The sequence below is a fragment of the Rhinopithecus bieti genome, unplaced genomic scaffold (genome assembly GCF_001698545.2).
Source record: "Rhinopithecus bieti isolate Rb0 unplaced genomic scaffold, ASM169854v2 scaffold_18466, whole genome shotgun sequence".
In the NCBI taxonomy this organism is placed as follows: Eukaryota; Metazoa; Chordata; class Mammalia; order Primates; family Cercopithecidae; genus Rhinopithecus; species Rhinopithecus bieti.
Window position 1 is genome coordinate 576,817 of NW_016809319.1, and position 19,473 is coordinate 596,289.

Here is a 19,473-nt window from a genome sequence, read left to right on the forward strand (position 1 = left end):
GAGAAGGTCGCCTGAGGGGGTCTTTCTCGTTCACTTGGTGATTTTCATTTACTTCCAGAGGGTTTCAATGCTAAATGCAAACTGATCATGTGTAGTAGTGATTATAGAGAGACATTCAATACTTTTCCTTTTCCCTTTCTTTACAGCTTTTTGTCACTGGCTGAGAGAAGCAATGTGGTGCATGTGCAAAATTTGGTGTAACATTTGGTGTCAAGTTAAGGGTAGGAGTTTGGAGAAAATCGAAATACTCACTTTGCATTACCCTGTTATTGTGTGACACTGGAAAGTTATTTAGCTTTTGTATTATTACACTATCTTTGAAATTAGGTTAACAACAGAAATCATGTCATATAAGTAGAACCATACAATATATATAAAATCCAGGTTAATAGCCAAGACTTACAACATTTCTTATATTTTTTTGTAGTTGGGAAAGCGTAGGACCACGTGGCCTAATGGATAAGGCGTCTGACTTCGGATCAGAAGATTGAGGGTTCGAATCCCTTCGTGGTTGATTCTCCCTTTTTCACTTTCCCGTCCCTAACTTTCAAGCAACACTGCGCAACCTCCCACACCCCAAAATTATAGCATTCAATTAGTTTCGGAAAGTGAACGTGAATTCTCTGCAGTCCTTTCCCGAAGAAATGGGAAGTTGAATCACACACCTCTTTGGAGTTGCGAGTGATTCAGGTGGGGCCAGCACACCACCTTTCAGCTGTTTGCACTTTGGAGGAAGCGCTTGGCCAGGCTGGCACACAGGTGCCTGGAGTCCGGGGTGGGATGGGGAGAACGTGCGCCCTGGTCCAGGTGCATCCTCTTCCCGCCTGTTGAGTGGGCTCAGTGAGCTCAGTTGAGTGCATGTTAAGGAGCTTTAGTCACCTGGTCCCGCAGGGGGCGACCATCACGTTTCCACTGGTCCCGGCGCTCGGTTACAAGTTTGACTCGCAGACACACAAAAGAGTGTATCTTGAGAGCCTTGTATTTTTGAGGTCATTTTAAATATCGTCCCCTTTCGAAAGGAAAGCTTCCCACATTTTAGAGGAGCTTTAAAACCCGCTCCTGATTCAGGTGGATGTGGTCGTTGACCGGAAGCGTTCTTTCTCTGCCGGGGCCCGCTCCTGGGTTCTCCCTCACATCGCGGGGCGAATTAGACTGTCCGCAATATCTGAGGAACCAAGGTGTTAACAGAGACCTGAAAACAGGAGGAGAGGCGAGCCAGGAAAAGATCTTGAAGAGTAAGCCGCTTCTCCAAAAGGCGAAAGAGATCCTTTGTAATGCCCTTTATAATAAACCAGTAAAAGTCAAAACAATTGTCTGGGCAGGAAGATATAAAAAAAATAGAACAACAAAAAAATTAAGCCAGTAAACGTTAAAACAAAACAAAAGGGGAAAGAATCTGGCCAAATACATTTGAATACTTAGATGAAATGGACAAATTATTAGGACAGCGTGACTTATTAAGTATGATTAAAGAACGGAGAGCAATAATGAATAGTCAAACTACGAAATAAATTGAATTAGCTGTCAAACATCTTCCTACTGAGAAAACCCCATGTCCCATCACTTATCTGGGGCTTACAAGGTCAGGAGATCGAGACCATCCTGGCCAATATGGTGAAACCCCGTCTCTACTAAAAAATACAAAAAATTAGCTAGCTGGACGTGGTGGCAGGCATCCGTAATCTCAACTACTGGGGAGGCTGAGGCAGGAGAATCTCTTGAACCCGGGAGGCGGAGGTTGCAGTGAGGCGAGATCGCACCACTGCACTCCAGCCTGGCGACAGAGCGAGACTCCATCTCAAAACAAAAAACAAACAAACAAAAAATCCAACGAGACACAATCTCTTCCACAGTATAGAAAAAAGAGAGGGAAAAGACCCACAACTATACTCGCAGAATGGCATAGATATATTTTTCCAGACAATGTACTCTAAACAGTTTTATTGTGGCATAATTCCCATGCAATAAACTGCACAAGTTTAAACTATGTGTAAGTTTTACACATATATATAATCATATATGTGTAATATGGGTAATCATGAAATGACCAGTACAGTAAAGATAATGAACATAGACATCACCCCGAAAAACTTCCTCCTGCACTCTTGTAAGCCCTGTTCCCCTCTTACAACCAGGTATGCTTTCCGTTGTTATATGTTCATAGTTTTCAGAATTTCATGGAGTGGGATCATACAGTATGTACTCTTAAAACAATTCTTTCATTCATTATCATTATTTTGAGGTTCAAGCAATTCTCCTGCCTCAGCTCCCGAGTAGCTGGGACTACAGTCGCACGCCACCATGCCCAGGTAATTTTTGTATTTTTAGTAGAGACAGGGTTTCACCATGCTGGCCAGGCTGGCCTCGAACTCCTGACCTCGTGATCCACCCACCTCGGCCTCCCAAAGTGCTGGGATTACAGGCATGAGCCACTATGCCCGGCACTTTGCCAGAGACTTTTAAATGGTTGATTTGAAAAAAATAATTTTCACCAGTTTCACTTGGGAGCAGGTCTGCGGGGCTCTTTTCACTTCATGTTGAAAGTCAGTCTCTGGAGGTATCTCTCATACATTACTCATCCCTCCATACATATTTCTCCTCCCTCATCCTTCCTACTTAATTTCATCATAATTCTAAATTCAGGGTTTATTGGTTATAAAAAATTATTCACAGCTGTGCCATGTAGTACTATGATTATATTTTGTATCTTATGTACCTTTTAGTTTTCTGCAAAGTTATTAACTGCCTTTTTCTTTTATGATCATGTAACCAATTCATCTCAATTGATTTTCCTTGAATTTAAGTAACTCTCAATATGGTGAAATACCTCAAGGAGCCTATGAATTTTAATATTTTTCTTAGTGGTCTCCTCTCTGGAGCCTTCATCCCCCTACTTCAATCTAGACTGGTTGTTCTCTAGGCATGTTACACAGGTGTCTTCCTGGGGTTTTTCTTCCAACGACCTAGGATATACTTTGCCTTCTTCCTGTTTTTGACCCCTATGTTTTCCTTTTTTTTAGTGTTGTATCATTTTGATGGAGAATAACCTCTAGGAATTTTCTGAGAGGGTGACTCTGTCTGTAAATGGCTTTATAACATACTCGGTTTGTTTGATTGCTAGTTTGACTAATAAATTAGGAAATTCTGTCATAATTTATGACATTGTTCAATTGTCATTTTCAACTCTTCTATCAAATGCAACATTTCTAAATAAAACACACAAATGCTGCTTTCTGTTCAGATTTAGTTTAAAATCCAAAGCAAAAAAAAAAAAGTTTTGCCTGATTCTGGTATCTTGCCTGGTGGGAAGGTACTCAGGAATATCTGGAAAAGAGAACTGTACATCCCGCTTCTAGCCACCACGATGACAAGTATGTGACACATAAGAATTGTCTGTTATGTAATTTTCTTGAAAGAATATTAGGCAAACTGGAAACAAGGTACCAAGTATGACTATCTGGCATCTCTAAACTACTACAATTTTTTAAAATTAAATATTCAAATGTTTTTCAACATGGATATCAAGCCCTTTTCTCCTTGTCATGGGTGACAAGGCAAATCAGCACACCTACCAAAAGGACAGCCAGCACTAGGAAAATGCAGCTAGAAATAATTGTGGACTCTGCAGTTTAGTTTACAAAATCAGGCAAGGACTGTGGGACACCTCTATCCAGTCATACCTCAACTCACTCTAGAGATCTGGAAGTTCTGGGTCTTTCAGAGCAGGAAGCCTGATCTTGGTGCAAGGACACAAAGAATCAGAAGCTTACTCCAAGGATCAATTTGAACAGCCCAGGATTCCAAATGATTCTGGAGTTTCCGTGTTGTGGCAAGAGGAGAGAAGACCAACTTCTTGGGGCAATGAGAAGATCCCCCAAAATCATAACTCCTAACTTACCCTAGGTGCTTGCTTTGTGCTCAGAAATATGCTCACTGCTTATATCCATCATTTATATCTATGTAACAAATCTTACTCAAATTTAGTGGCTTAAAACAACAATTGTTTCTTCTGTTTACAATTCTTCAGGTCAATGATTTGAGCTATCTTTAGCTGGGCAATTCTTTTGTTGGTTTTGTCTTGGATCGCTCGTTTGATTGTGGTCACCTGGCAGTTTGACTGAGACTGGATGGTCCATGATGGTCCCACTAACATGTGTGGGGTGTCAGCTGGACTGCCTGGGATGGCTGAGATGGCTGAGACTCTCTCTCCGTGTGGTCTTCCACTTCAGATGCTCGATAAGGTTTCCATACACAGTGGTATCAAGGTTCTAAGAGGTAAGTGACAAGGTTTCTTGAGGCCTAATCTTAGAACTCCTCCACCACTATTTCTACACCATTTCACAGAATTCTATTAGTCAAAGCAAACACAAAGTCAACTCACATACAACAGGGAGGGAAACAGACTTGGCTTCTTGATGAAACCTGCTGCAAAATTGCATTACAGACCTGGTGTGGTGGCTCATGTCTGTAATCACAGCACTTTTGGAGGTGGAGGCAGGCGGACCACTTGAGCTCAGGGGTTTGAGAACAGCCTGGGCAATATAGCGAAACCCTGACTCTACTACTATAAAAATACAGACATTAGCCACGCATGGTGGCGCATGCTTGTAATCCCAGCTACTTGAGCAGCTGAGGCATGAGAATCGCTTGAACCCAGGAGGTGGCGTTGCAATGAGCCAAGATCGCACCACTGCACTCCAGCCTGGGGGACAGAGCCAAACCCTGTCTCAAAAAAACAAAACAAAACAAACACACATACACACACATTACAGAGGGATATGCATACAGAGATGGGAGGAACTTGTGGCCATTAATCGTTAATTTATTATTGTGGCCATTAATCGTTTATTATCAAACAACACGGTGAATAGCTCTCCTATTGATATGTTCATTGCACATCTTGGTTAAGTAAATTATCCACTATCACTTCTTTTTTTTAAAACCAAGTGTTAATTCAAGTTGGTCTGTAGGTGTTGTTTTGAACCCACTTTTACCTTGTGGGCAGCTCAAAATGGAACCAGGGAGAATGTAAGCACTTCAAAATGCAGTAGCAGCTAGAAAAGAACGGGTAGTGCTGAGCATTTGCAAACGGGCAGTCATAAATCTGTGAAGAGGGAGAGCTGTATTGTGTCTCCAGGATGTCTCAGATGTTTAAGATCCAGAAGGTGAGATTGGTGGCCCACATACAGGCTTCCTGCTCAGCTCCGAGGCTGTACTGGGTCGGTTTATTTTTTGAGACTCAATACCCGTGTCTTTGTCATAACTACAGACATCATAGACTCATTAAGAATCCCAGAGGAATGAAGAAACTGAGGTAGGGAAAGCAGATTCAGAGACAAGAAAAGTCCCACTTATGCAATGATTTTAAAACCTAAGATCGTCCTTGTTTCACAGAGTTGAAAAGTCACACAGAAACACTTGTCATGAAATTTTATATATGCCTAATCTATCTGGGCCTGAGACTGTGAAGGTCAGGTTTCTCTGAGACAGGGTCTCACTCTGTCACCCAGGAACCACAGGGGCGCACCACCACGCCTGGCTAAATTGTATTTTTTGTACAGACGGGGTTTCATCACGTTGCCCATGCCTGGTCTTGACCTCCTGGGCTCAAGAGACCAGCTCTCCTCTGCCTCACAAAGTGCTGTGATTACAGGCATAAGCCACCATGCCCGGCCAGTTTCTTATTGAAATGAATACTGTGAAGAGCTATTTTAGCGACTGTCATACACTTGTTCCCGATGTATTGGACAAAGGCAAGCATCAAAAAGGACCGTGTGATGACGTTTATCACCCATGACCTTAAGCAGGGAATTTTAAATCAAATCACACGAGGGTTCTGAGTACAGTCTAAATCACAACGGTACATACATCGCTGAAAGGAATCGCAGATGGAATAAGCTCTCCCCATTTTCGGATTTCTACAGGTCAGAGAATAGTAAAACTGCTCCAGGTGAGGCTTGAACTCACAACCTCGGCATAGCTCACAGGTGCACTGTCTTATAAGTACCGCGCGCTAACCGATTGCGCCACTGGAGCCACGGAGAGAAGATGGATTTGGAAAGGTATAAGAGAAGACGCTGTTACAGATTGAAGATGAACTCTTTAAACATTGTTTTTTAAGGTATTAAATAATATGAGCTTTAGGCACCTTCTAATACGGGACTTTCACGAATGGGATGAAAAAGCAACAATCAAGGGAACCCCGGAATTAGCTGATCCGGAGCCCTTTTCCTCCCAACTCAGAGATGCCCTGGGGACTCAGGGTTGCCTTCACCGGTACCTTGAATTTCTGCTCAGATTTTCTCACAGCTTCTCTAAAGTCAGACAATAATTTAAAAACATTTGAATGAAAGTCACATTGGTTCACCAAAAGCAGCAGGAAGCGAAGATGGCTGCATGCAAAATAGACCTGTCAATCACTACCTTCCGAGCTACGTTTCCACCAAGAAGTGCGTATTCCGCCTGCACAAAACCAGCGAGCGCATTTTCCATTGTTTCGGAATCCCGCGGGCTATCCATCTTCCCCGTTCTAGCTCCTGTCTCTCCACTCTGCGTTCGGCTACACTATTTGCTACTTTAAACGAAATGCCAGCCTCCCACTCCCATCCAGACACTCGCTGATTTTAAATCTAATGTTAAAATGCTTTGCTACTCGGAAACTACTCAGAGAGCGAATATTTCCTTTACAAAATCACTGTTTTCGACGTATAGATGCAACGCAGGCTAAGTAAATACAGAAAAACAGTAATATAATTATTTAAAAATTTGCCAAAGTCTCATATCTTGAGAAATCCATTGTTTACATTTGTTATATTTCATGTCAGGCTTTTCTATGAAGGTTCAACAGAGAAAGATTAAATATTTTAAAATTTTGTTAAAGTAATTGAACAACATAACAAAATGGCCCCTCTCACCAGCACATTCCTTTTTTGTTTTTTCAAACTGAATGTCCTTTGGCCTTCCGGTGATGTACATTTATCTAGTGGGGTTCCCAGCACTGCATGGTAAATCACTTGAACCCACCCACTTTTCTGAACTTTTGATCCCCTATTTCTACCACCTGCTGAAACAGTTCTGGTGTTTCCACCACATTGAGAGAGAGACATTTTTCCTTTTTTCCGAGTAGGAGACATCCGAACAGTGTGTTGGGTTCTTGACAGAGTATAAAAATTCTGTATTCAGGGAGAGCACTTCCATATCAGTGAGGTCTCCTTATCTAACTTGACGTTGCACTCCCCTTCTTCAGGTACTCTGAGAACCTAGTTCGATATGAGGCAGATTCTGAGTGGGAGCAGAGGCACATAATATTTGGCCAGAGTCACCTGCATTGTTTTCAAGCAAGAAGGATATGCTAACCCTCAATAAGAAGGGGTGGGCCACTTCTAAAAGTTTTGAGGGTCCTGGAAATTTTGGGGATTTGGATATTCTAATACCTCAAACCAGATGTCTCCATGTTGAGCCTCAGCTCACTGCAGCAGCCTTGACTTCTAGGCCCAAGTGGTCTTCCTACCTCAGCTTCCCTAGTAGCTGGGATCATGGGTGTGTGCCGCTATGCCTGGCTATGTTTTTATTTTGCAGAGATGGGCTTTCCCTATGATACCCAGGCTGATTTTGAACTCCTGGACCCAAGAGATCCTCCTGCCTCTGCCTCCGAAAGTGCTGGGATTACAGATGTGAACCACCATGCCTAGCTGGAAGCTAACTTCTTTTAGAGTTTTACGTACTATTCCTATGATTAAGTATTGAGCCTGAACTTTAGATTTTGGTGCTCTTAAGTTGTAGATATGAGAGGTCCTTTATACATCCCATGGAGACACACTTTCACAGTTAGCCTTAATTTAATAATATATCATCCTCAGTCTTTAATTATCGCTCTCCAAAACATCAATTTCCTCTGGCAACGACCATCCAATTCTATTATGTTATAATTAGCATTCCCCTCATGTTTCTCAAGCACCTGAAACTTCATGTCTGCTAGTGCGTATTCTTCCGCCAGTTTACCATACCAGTTCAGGTTTGGCAAAAGTTTTGACAACCGCACTGCTACTTGTGACGGTGGTTGTTTGTGCTCCACCCATCTCCTCATCGTCAACCAGACGGTGAATAATTCAACTCCAAAAACCTCCTGTCAGCATCTTCTTTCTCAGATCATATTTGGTACCAACAATTACTGGTTGGATTTCCTAGAAAGTAGATTCTAAGATGGATATTTGCATTCAGAAAGTTTACTAGGGCATTAACTGAGAATCAGCATGGAGGGTTGGGAGGGTGGCAAAGAAGAGAAGCAGAATTTGTCAGAGGGAAAAATCAGGATGCAGGGCAAGCACAAAATGCCACCGGCCTACCCCTTGTGCATGTCTAGAGCTAGTACAGCCCTTCTAAGTTGAGCAGTCAGGGTTTGGCCTCTATGCCTCTCGGGGACCAGTAACTGGATACAGGCTGCCCTGGAAAGGGGACAAACTTAGGTTGAGGCAATTTCTGAAGAGGAATGACAACTGAGAGGTATCGGGTGACAGCCTTCCAAATGTAAATCTTTCTGTCTGGGGGGCTCAGGTCATGTGGGCAATACATCATTTGTGACAGAGTAAGAAGGAGGAGGGAGATAAAATGAGTTCAAGCACCAGACGGGATTTTAAAACCACCATAGAAATCGTCGATGCTGCAGAAAACATTTTATTGGAGACAGTGGCAGGGCTCATTCTGAAGCTGAGGAATCCAGGGTTGAGATGGGAAATCCCATCCTTCAAAAGATAAAGGGCATTCCTGTCCAGGTGCCATAACCTGAATGCATTAAAGATCAGACAATAAGGAAAACTTTTGTAGGGCCAAACAGAGACAGGTTCTGGGTCCCACCAGCATGGAGATGCCCTCTCTTCTTGTGAAGCAATGTTCTTGCTCCCACAGGAGAATGGCTGGTGGGAGGAGGTGTCATGGATGAAAACTGAGCCAGAACAGTTGGAATCTGATGATACATGTTTGTCCTAGGAGACAAAAAATGTTATGAAGTGGAACCTAAATTGTGTGGCTATGACCCCGTTGCTATTTCTACACCTCTAGGGTGGAGAGAGATGGAAGAGTCAGAATGTCTAGGAATGTTCTTCCTCAGGATGTGATGGCCGACTGAACCATTGTCGTGGAAGGATGATTTCCCTCTGGTGGATATGAATGATTCAACCTGTAACAGAGGTCTGGGGATTTTAGGTTTCCATTTTTTTCAGTCTTCACCCACATACTCTTGAGAGGCAAAAGAGCAGTATCCTTCCAAATATAAATCTAGTTTGTGGAGAGTGGGAATTCTGGCAGTATGTGGAGGTGATTTGCTCAGGTGGAGCCCATGCAGGAAGAGAGTGTGGTGAGAAGATGGATATTCCTTTTTTGGGGGGAGAGGGGGAGCAAGTCATTAGGTGAGAAGTAGAAGTAGGATTGCTCCTGCTCTTAACTGCACCTTCCTATTTGGTTTTGAATTGCTTCAAGTACGCCAGGATGTCTGTCTTGACTGAGCTGACCGTAGCCTGGTGGGACCAGCGCATGACAGGGATTCCATCAGGCCCCACCAGGAACTTTTCAAAGTTCCAGCGAATGTCATGGACCTTTACAGGGTCCCAGGATATAGATTTGAATGTGCCCAAAATCTCAGAGGGATGAGGACAGGAGTGCTAAAGCAGAGAGATGGAAAAGAGAAACAATGTTATTTCTGCTCCTGGATGATCCAGGCTATTTTTACCCACGGGTAATCCACCCCCTCCTATACCTAGATATTTTAACTTCCTGTTATTCCTAAAAATCTCCATAGATTCTTGAATCACCACTATGCCAACTACTAAGAATATTATAGATATTATAGCAAAATCTGCTCTCTTGCAGTTTCTCCCCATAACCCTATCACAAAATTTTGCTGCCATAGATAAGACATGTTACCTTTTATGCTTTTGGTTTCCTTTTCTTCAAAATAAATGGCTTGGATTGGAATGTGGTTTTCCAGGTCTTAGGGTTCCATGGGCCACTAATATTTCAATAATTATCTTTTGGGACCAACTCTGAATTACTAATATTTTGTCAAAAACCAAAATTTTTTAAAACACATCTTTGTCACCTTAATTTAAAAAGACTTGGCAACATAAAGCTGCATGTGGGTCTAATTGTGTGAATAAGGGAAGCCTACAGTAAGTTAGAGTGAGTTGCGGAGGTTCTAAAGACAACTTCTTACACTGTTCCTTTTTTTCTTTTTTTTTTCTTTTTTTTTGGAGACAAAGTCTCGCTCTGTCCCCCAGGCTGGGGTGCAGAGGCATGATACACTGTTCTGTTGTCTTCAACTTATTGAGGATATATAAAGTCTTAACATGGGCTAGTCTTGGTTCACAGTCCAGCATTTAGGAGCAATTCACTTTGGTAATCTTTAGCGTTCTTTCAGCTCTGGCATTCTCTATGTCTAAACATCAGTGTTTCATAAAAGGTACCTACTACACTGTATCATACCTGTTGGTTTGTTTTGGTTTTGTTTTTGCTTTTTTGAGACAGTGTCTTGCTGGTTGCCTAGTGTGGAATGCAGTGGCACAATCATAGCTCACTTCTGCCTCCAGCTCCTGTGCTCAAGCAATCCTCTGGCTTCAGCCTCCTGAGTAGCTGAGACTACAGGTACATGCCACCACACCCAGCAATTTTTTTATTTGTTTTGTAGAGACAGAATCTCACTGTGTTGCTCAGGCTGGTTTTGAACTTCTGGCCTCAAGCAATTCTCCTGTCCTGCCTTAGTCTTCCAAAGTGCTGGGATTACAGACATGAACCACCACAATCAGCTAGATAGCTAATGGTTTTTAACTCTCTCTCCAGTATAAACTCATCAAAGGTAGAGACTGTGCCTTATTCATCTTTATATCCTTATTATTTAGATTGCTTTATAAATAGTGGGCATTCATCAAGTGTACCTGGAATGAATGAATGAATGTCAACGAGCAAAAGAGGGTGGTCCTAGCAAAAGTTGCCATTCCACACAACTCTCTCTACCACACAAGTTAGAGCCCCACAGATACTCACAGATTAATCTCCAGATCAGCATGTGGAATGTGGAATGCTGATCTGGAGATTTTCTCCAAAAAGACCAATCCCACCTCCAGGCCAGAGCCCTTGGATCCATTTCTGCCACACCAACTCTATGCTAGGAATATTAGAAAAGAGGAGGAGGCTTATACCAGGAATTTACTCACCTTCAAGAAGCTGAAGACTTTCTGTTCTTTTTCACCATTCACATCCCCTTTCTCAAAAAGCTGGAAATTAGGTACAAATCCTCCCCCTGGACGGACATACCTGCAACAAGCCGTAATGTTCCCAGGAAGCTCCAGGATATGCAAGTAAAGGTTATAATGGGATACTAGGATTTGAAATCATGAAAAAGGGGAGAAAGAGGAAAGTATCTTTGTGAGTAGGGAGGAATACGGCCATGTTTTGGCTTTGGGCTCTCTGACTCACTTTATTTCTCTCTATCCCACGACCCGTCTCTTTTCCTCCATCCCTTCTGTCTTCCATAGTCCATTCAAGTCTCAGCCAGGGATGGAGAAAGAGTCTCTGGAAACTGCCAGACGCTTATCAGGGTAGGCCAAAGTTAAACACTGCTTGCTATGCCCCTGAGCCTATTAATCCAAACCTCCCCAGAAGTTCCTGAGCTGAAAGGGCCTCTGGAGACTGAGGAAAGTTACACAGGCACCTCCTATTGGATTTCAAGAAGACACTTACTTGAGCCCAGGAAGAATCTCTTTGTTATCTCCTGGTTCTTGCCTTCCAAATTGGTTGCAGGGAAAGCCCAGCACAACTAGACCATAGGGCTTCAGCTCCTCCTGGAGTGCATTTAGTTCTGCGGTTAGAGGAGGGACAACATATTGGTCTGGGTGGAGATTCTGCCTTGTGCAGGGATCTTTCCCTGGGGTTACCCATTTTACAGAGAAGGAAACAGAGGCCCAGGGAGGGAAACAGCTGTACATCAGAAGGGTTGTTAGTGGCATAGCTGAAGTTAGAGGCCGGATCTTCAGACGTGCACTCAAAAGCCTTTTGTTATGGTGCAGTGTTTCCCATACCTGCAGCACATCAGAATCAGCTGAAGGCCCTTCCCTAAAAATAGGGATGCCCAGGTCCCATTTCAGAGAGTTTTCTGTTCCTCTGAAATGGGGCTTAGTCGTCTTTATTACTCAAAAGCTCAACAGGTGATATTTTTTTTTTTTTTTTTTTTTTGAGACGGAGTCTCACTCTGTGACCTGGGCTGGAGTGCAGTGGCATGATCTCGGCTCACTGCAACCTCCATCTCCTGGGTTCTAACGATTCTCCTGCCTTAGACTCCCTAGTAGCTGGCACTACAGGTGCGTGCCACCATGACCAGCTAATTTTTTTTGTATTTTTAGTACAGACGGGGTTTCACCATGTTAGCCAGGATGGTCTCGATCTCCTGACCTCGTGATCCGCCCGCCTTGACCTCCCAAAGTGCTGGGATTACAGGCGTGAGCCACAGCGCCCGACCTGAATCTTTCTTTTTTAAAGGAAAAGACACAGATAATGAGGACTGAGCTCCTCTCCTCTGTGCAGCCCGGCTCACCCTGAGTGGAGTGGAAGTAAAACTGACAAAGGCAAAGAGAACCAGAGAAATTTGAAGTCAACCATCCTAACATTTTTCAACAATCCTCAAGATGCTGAAGATGCATTCTTCCTAAAAATCCTCAGTGATATGCTGAAACACAAGCTTCAGCTGCTTTCGTCCACTACCAGGAAATTTTCCAACTTGTCTGCTCAGACTTTTATAATCAGCTTCTTTGTTAACCCTTTCTGAGCCAGATGCCTTTAGTCCCTTGACAAACAGTAACCAGTCCCACTCAGATTCAGCTCAGCCAACTGGCACCTCCTCTAGTCCTTTTTTTTAAAAAAAAAAAAAAAACAGAGATTGCCTTCCTGTTTTCACAGGGTTCCTCAGTACCCCTCCCTATATCCTTCCATTGTCTGTTATCTGCAGGGTAGAAACTGAATAAATCGATTCTTAAAGTCCCTATAAACTGGGAAAACAAATTATGTTCCAATAAATATTATTCAGTCTTAAGAAAGAATGAGGAAATGATCTGAACTCAAATGTATTTTATTAATTAAAAAATCAAGGCAACAAATAGTATTTATAGTGTGTTATCAGCTTGGGAGGGGGAAGCAGAAAAAAGAATATATATATTCTGTAGACATGATAGTATTGGTCTACTGAAGGGAGGGGAAGAAGGTGGAAACCTTTGGTTCTAATTTTTTTTCCTTTTGAACTTTGAGACTTGTGAATATAATACTTATTCAAAACGTAATTAAAAACAAAAAATGAAGGTCTTATTACTTCAAATATAAGAAATACATTTGTCTCTGGTATAATCCATCCCGTTTGTTTTACTGATTTTAAACCACATGCCCTAAAATGTGAGAAAATTCTTCCCTGAATAATATACAAAAGGGAGGAAAACTGCACCCTAAAAAGGGGTTGAGGTTGAAGAGGGAGCATTTGCTTCTATTACAGCCTCATCTGCCAGCCCTCACTCTAATCAAATGCAGTTCCAGGTATAAAACTCCTTTTTCTTGTCATTGTAAGTTACCTGTAAAACCTTGCAAAAGTCTCAAAAACATGGGTCTTCTGTCCTGTATTTATCAAGAAGACTTCTGGAATATTCTGAGAAGCTCCTAGCTCTCAAGTATATATTGATTCCCCTGGAAATCTCAGGGAAAAGCAGAGGCAGGGCATGGGGAAGGGGTTAGCACACTTTTTCTCTAAAGGGCCAGATAGAAAATATTTCAGACTTTGTGGGCCATATGGTTTCCGTCATCACTACTCCTACAACTACTGACCTCTATTTTACAGCATGAAAGCAGCCATAGGTGATGTATAAATGAACGGGGATGGCTGCATTCCAATAAAACATTGTTAACAAAGCCAGGCTGACCAAATTTGGCCTGTATGCCAGAACTTGCTGACTTCTGATATGGGGGAGGAAGTCACTTGATTATGAGTATTTATTTTGGTACATAATTAGAATTAAACTATAATTCCAAGTATAATATAGAATATAATCAGCTGGAAAATTTAGTCCCAAAGAGAAGTAGCTATGAATTCTCACCAGGATATTGTGCTGTCAGACCACAGTAGGTGGCCACGTTGACGAAGAGGATGTGCTTGCCCACATACTGCTTGAAGGGAACGTATTCGTTCTCATTAAGTGCGATGGCCTCATAGTCATAGATGGTGCCTTTCTCATCTTTGTGACAATCCATCTGGAAGATTTTTTTTAAAAGTGATAACATTGGTAACAACAATTCCTAGCATCTGTGTAATCTTTCAAAAAAGTCAAAGAATAGGTACATTCTGACCAAGACCTAGAAAACAAATAAGAGTTGTCTAAAGTGTCAATGACAAGACTGAAACTTGGTTCTTGTAACTTGGAAATAAAAAATCAAGTCTCATAAGCCAGGCAAAGAGAGACAAGCATTGCATTTTCTCATTTATTTGTGGGATCTAAAAATCAAAACAATTGAACTCGTGGAGATAGAGAGTAAAAGGGTGGTTCCCAGAGGCTGGGAAAGATACTAGAAGGGTGGGAGGGAGGTTGGGATGATTAATGCGTACAAAATAAGATAGTTAGAAAGAATGAATAAGACCTAGTATTTGATAGCACAACAGGGTGACTATAGTCAATAATAACTTAATTGTACATTTTTACATAACTGAAAGCATATAATTGGATTGTTTGTAGCACAAAGGATAAATACTTGAAGGGATGGATACCCCATTTTCCATAATGTGATTATAACATATTGCATGTCCGTATCAAAACATCTCCTGTACCCTATACATATACACACTTACTATGTACCCTCTCCGTGCCACACACACATAAGAATCAAGTTTCCTATTATTTTGAAAGATGTGAGATACCAGGAAATGCATGGATAATGGAAAAGGGTGTTGATTCATAAGCTGGGATGGTAGGAGCTGGAAGTAAGTGGGACTGAAGAGAAAAGCACGCTTGCCTTACATACTTCTGTAAAAAAGGCTACTCCTTGGCTCTGGATTGAAGGCCTCCTGCCTGGACTCTCTGAGAAGGGCAGGTTTTAAATTGCTGAACTATTTTTAGGATAACTTAGTTACTTCTCTTTCCCCAGGTCTTCTGACCTCTTACTCCACTCGTCAGCACGTAGAGTAGAAAGAACACTGTCCTGGAAATCAGAAGCCAGCTCCATTGTTAAATTCCTCTGTGAACCTGGGCAATTCCCATCCCAGACCTTCAGTTTCCCCATGAGTAAAATGAAGATAATTAAAAAACAAAACAAAAAATGAAGGTCTTATTACTTCAAATATAAGAAGTACATTTGTCTCTGGTATAATCCATCCCGTTTGTTTTACTGATTTTAAACCACACGCCCTAAAATATGAGAAAATTCTTCCCTGAATAATGTACAAAAGGGAGGAAAACTACATCCTAAAAGGGGTTGAGGTTGAAGAGGGAGTATTTGCTTCTATTACAGCCTCATCTGCCAGGTAAATTCTCTAGTAAGAATTTACCTAGATTCTTACTAGAACTCCAAGTGGGCTTCGATGTTTAACATTCTAGATTCTAATATTATCCTCACTTTGAATAACTTTCTCGTCACTCTCCTACTAATATGGTGGTCGTGTAAGCCAATACTGTGAAATTCCAGCTTTTGGTAGCTCTCAAGAAAAGAGATGGAGAACCCTAAAGTCCATCTGCAGGTGAGTCCCTGAAATCTGTCTGGCAGCATCCAACCTGTGACTCACCCAGCTCTTCAGCCCATTGTGTTCCAGGTGTCTAATATCTACCTTCATCCTCCATTCCACCTATCCCATTCCTTCTCAAATCTCATGAACATATTAATATTTGAGCAGACTTCCACGCAACATTTGTTAAGTTCCACATAACATAAATTGTCCTGCCTGAAATTCTCATCACATGTTCTTTTATTAAATTCCTCTACAAGGCAGGTCTCATCTTATTCCTCCTCTGTCTCTACCCTTACAGGGTTCCTGCAGTACCCAAAGTGTACTGATGCCACAGTACTCACCAGCACATGCTGATCCCTTTTCTTATACTGGGGAAGCTGCCACAAACTGCTCATGGAATATAAAACATATATGACAGGAATATGAAAAGGAAGCTATATGTCCAAACCATCCAGTGAGAAGAAGGTGGAAAGGTACAGACTGAAGAAAAGAGATAAGGGCATTATCTGATAAGGAATGTCCAGACTTAAACTACGATTAAACTAGACTTCCTGGAAATGCAGTAGTCTAGTAAGGATTTTGGTTGAACACCATCCGCCCCCATTCAGGGAAGGAGTAATGCAAAACAAAGCACAACTTTTCGAATCCTGTAATCCCACTGATTTTATCACTAGCATATTAGGTTGTAGCTACTCACTTCTTACTCCTGAGGAAAAAGATATTTTCTATGCAGGTTTTACGCCTTTCCCTAAATTTATACACATATACATGCACCAGCAAAATTGAGGGATCTATAAAGAGAATATTGTGTGAAAGTATCCATTCTTATCTTCATGTTGCCTAGTTTCAAGGTAAACATTTGCAAGAATTTGCCTTTTTTTTTCTTTTGCTACTGCAGTGACAATCACTCATAGTCATGTTGGGTACCAGGATGCAAGAGCTTAGAGAGACTCTCAGTTCGAAGACTCCTTTTAGTCCAGTTTACTTCTGATATTGACTGCTGTTTCAAATTTATTGAAGTCTATATGGCATGTCTCAATTATCTCTAAATGCAGCTTTTATTAAGCAAATTCTGTAGCCCAGAGTCTCCACACTCAATTAAGCACCACAGGTAACATAAAAACCATATCAATTCTCAAAATAGAAGTTCACCCAGGAAATCATCTAGTTAATTTTAGAGGCGAGGGATGGGGAGATCTTATTAGAACTGCATTTTGTAGAATGTATTATACGCATAAAATTGTTGTTCACCCGCTCACAAGGTAGTTACTGTTACCCATAAATTTACAATGAGAAAACAGAGGTTAATTTGTCCAAAGCCAAAAGTGGAACCCATTATGTAAATGAAAGTTTGCCTTTACCTAACTTCATGATTATTTTTTGCCTCCAAGTTATCGCATTCATTATTGTCCTTTCCTGAACTGCCCCTTCTGCTGCCAGACACATGTGTCTTATCAATAAGGTAAGGAGCCATTAATTGCGCATAGAACAGAGGCCAGAATCCAAGATGCCTGACTCCAAATCCAGTTGTTTTAGGGCTCTGATTCTTTTTTTTTTTTTTTTTCATGTTTTATGTTTCTCTGATAATTCTGACTTTATCCATCCTTAAAACTTTCACATTTGTTTTTTCCTCCTCTTCAAGGGGTTCTTGCTCAGTTGTGTCTGAGACGAGTCCACTCAGCTTCTCCTCCAAACCCCAGTCCCCACCTACTGTAAGGCCCATCGCTGTCCCAGCCGCAGACCCAGCTCTGAAGCAGAGACTGATGTGGCCGGAGAGGTCTCCAGGGGGCCTCCACCTGAAGAAAGGGAGAAAGGACTACAGTATGGATACCCTTTCTTCCCTAGTCATATTCAATGCAAGGAACACCCATCCATAGGAATGAAGAAGATTCAAGGAGAAAAAAAGCAAGATTTAGGGGAACAGGCAAAGAAGAAGAAAGCAGGAGTTGGAGTCTTACAAGAAGGACTGGAGGGCAGGGTCTGGAAGCAGGACAGAAGAGTAACTACCATGCCCTCTCTGGAGCTCACTCACCTTCATCTTCTCCTGCTTGGGACTTGTTTGCACAAAGCAGGCTAGGAGAAGGGGAAGCAGATGGACGACCCTTAACTGTGTAGTCATGACTAGTGTTTGTAGATTGCTAGTCTGGGGGCCTGAGGTCCTTGCCCACCTCCGCAGTCTTTTGGTATCTTGGCAGGGACTTAGCCCAAGCCCCCACAGGCCAATCATAGGGCTGCAAGGATTCTGGACGCATGAGGTCGGGGTGAGGATCGCAGAACTCAAACCACATCCTGTCCCACACACAGCCCCGTGAGCACTCAGCGCTCACCAGTGCAATGAGGACCTGGGACTCACAAGTTCTGGGAAAATTATAAATGGGTGATGGCAAGCCATCTGAGGTCCTTAAACACTGCTGTCTGTTTTTCCTCAATGTATGGAAGTGTCTAGATGCTGATGCAACCTCCCAGTAAAGTCACTGCAAAAGGGTTGGTCTAGACATTTCAAATGTTATTTCTAATATTATTTGAGCTTGAAAAAAATCAAAGGGTGGGCCGGCCATCTAGTATCTCTCAAAAAGACTTAGGAGGAAACCGGCCAGAGGAGAGGAAATAGTCACAATGTATGCGAAGGACAGCAAATTAATACAAATGCTTAGAAATGATTTCAAGTGATTATATATCAGTAAGAAAAAACTACCAGACCAACAGAAAAAAACAGGCATGAGACAGAAAATCAAATGGCATCTATATTAGGATACAATGTTCTCTCTCACCAATAATCAAAGAAGTATAAATATGAAAAGACACATTCCACACTTATCAGATTGGCAAAAGTTAAAAGGAATAGTGGTTCCCAGCCTGGGCTCAGTCTAGTATAGGAGGCTCTTACACCATGCGTGGGGGAATGGGGAATACTAATGTTGCCAACTTTCTGGACAATAATCTGACATTCTGAATGCAGTGCTTTAAAAAAGTAAGTAACTTTAAAAAATAATTATATAATTACAAAAAATTGCAAGCATTCCTCTTTTTTTCTATTTTTTTTAACTTTTATTTTAAGTTCAAGGGTACATGTACAGGTTTACTATATAGGCAAACTTGTGTCATGGAGGTTTGTTGTACAAAGTATTTCATCACCCAGGTATTAAGCCTAGTACCCACTAATTATTTTTCCTGATCCTCTCTCTCCTGCCACCCTCCACCCTCTAATAGGCCCCAGTGTGTATTGTTTCCCTCTATGTGTCCATATGTTCTCATCACTTATCTCCCACTTATAAGTGAGAACATGTGGTATTTGGTTTTCTGTTCCTTCATTAGTTTGCTAAGGATAATGCTCTCTAGCTCCATCTATGTCCCTGCAAAGGACATGATCTTGTTTTTTTTTTATGGCTGCATAGTAGTCCATGGTACATATGTACCACGTTTTCTTTTCTTTTTTTTTTTTTTTTTTTTTTTTTTTTTGAGACGGAGTCTTGCTCTGTCACCCAGGCTGGAGTGCAGTGGCGCAATCTCGGCTCACTGCAACCTCCGCCTCACAGGTTCACGCCCTTCTGCCTCAGTCTCCCTAGTAGCTGGGAATACAGGCACCCACCACCACGCCCAGCTAATTTTTTGTATTTTTAGTAGAGATGGGGTTTCACCGCGTTAGCCAGGATGGTCTCGATCTCCTGACCTCGTGATCTGCCTGCCTCAGCCTCCCAAAGTGCTGGGACTACAGGCATAAGCCACTGTGCCTG

The 19,473-nt window shown here is 42.0% G+C and overlaps 1 protein-coding gene and 2 non-coding genes across 4 annotated transcripts; 1 reads left to right on the forward strand and 2 right to left on the reverse strand.

The window, feature by feature from the left end:
• Positions 1-441: 441 nt before the first annotated feature.
• Positions 442-514, forward strand: TRNAR-UCG (transfer RNA arginine (anticodon UCG)). The gene has a single exon. It is a non-coding gene; the product is annotated as a tRNA-Arg (tRNA).
• Positions 515-5,942: 5,428 nt separating this feature from the next.
• TRNAI-UAU (transfer RNA isoleucine (anticodon UAU)) lies at positions 5,943-6,036 on the reverse strand. Its single transcript has 2 exons — positions 5,999-6,036; positions 5,943-5,978 (listed from the first exon to the last, which is right to left on the reverse strand). It is a non-coding gene; the product is annotated as a tRNA-Ile (tRNA).
• A 2,619-nt stretch (positions 6,037-8,655) lies between these two features.
• On the reverse strand, positions 8,656-17,860 carry GPX5 (glutathione peroxidase 5). Of its 2 annotated transcripts, XM_017889094.1 has the most exons (5): positions 17,772-17,860; positions 14,121-14,274; positions 11,731-11,848; positions 11,205-11,304; positions 8,656-9,656 (listed from the first exon to the last, which is right to left on the reverse strand). In XM_017889094.1, exons 1-5 carry the CDS (start codon positions 17,856-17,858, stop codon positions 9,450-9,452), a joined length of 666 nt encoding a protein of 221 aa, XP_017744583.1. In that variant the 5' UTR covers positions 17,859-17,860; the 3' UTR covers positions 8,656-9,449. The 2 variants fall into 2 exon arrangements, with proteins under 2 accessions (XP_017744583.1, XP_017744584.1); XM_017889095.1 differs by lacking the exon at positions 11,731-11,848.
• Between the last annotated feature and the right edge of the window lie 1,613 nt (positions 17,861-19,473).

Excerpts from the sequence above, each read along its gene's own strand:
- GPX5 (XM_017889094.1), bottom strand. The coding sequence starts at position 17,858 with ATGACTACACAGTTAAGGGTCGTCCATCTGCTTCCCCTTCTCCTAGCC. Across the intron at positions 14,275-17,771 it reads CCAAGCAGGAGAAGATGAAG|ATGGATTGTCACAAAGATGA; the intron begins GTGAGTGAGCTC and ends AAAATCTTCCAG. Across the intron at positions 11,305-11,730 it reads GAGATTCTTCCTGGGCTCAA|GTATGTCCGTCCAGGGGGAG; the intron begins GTAAGTGTCTTC and ends GGCTTGTTGCAG.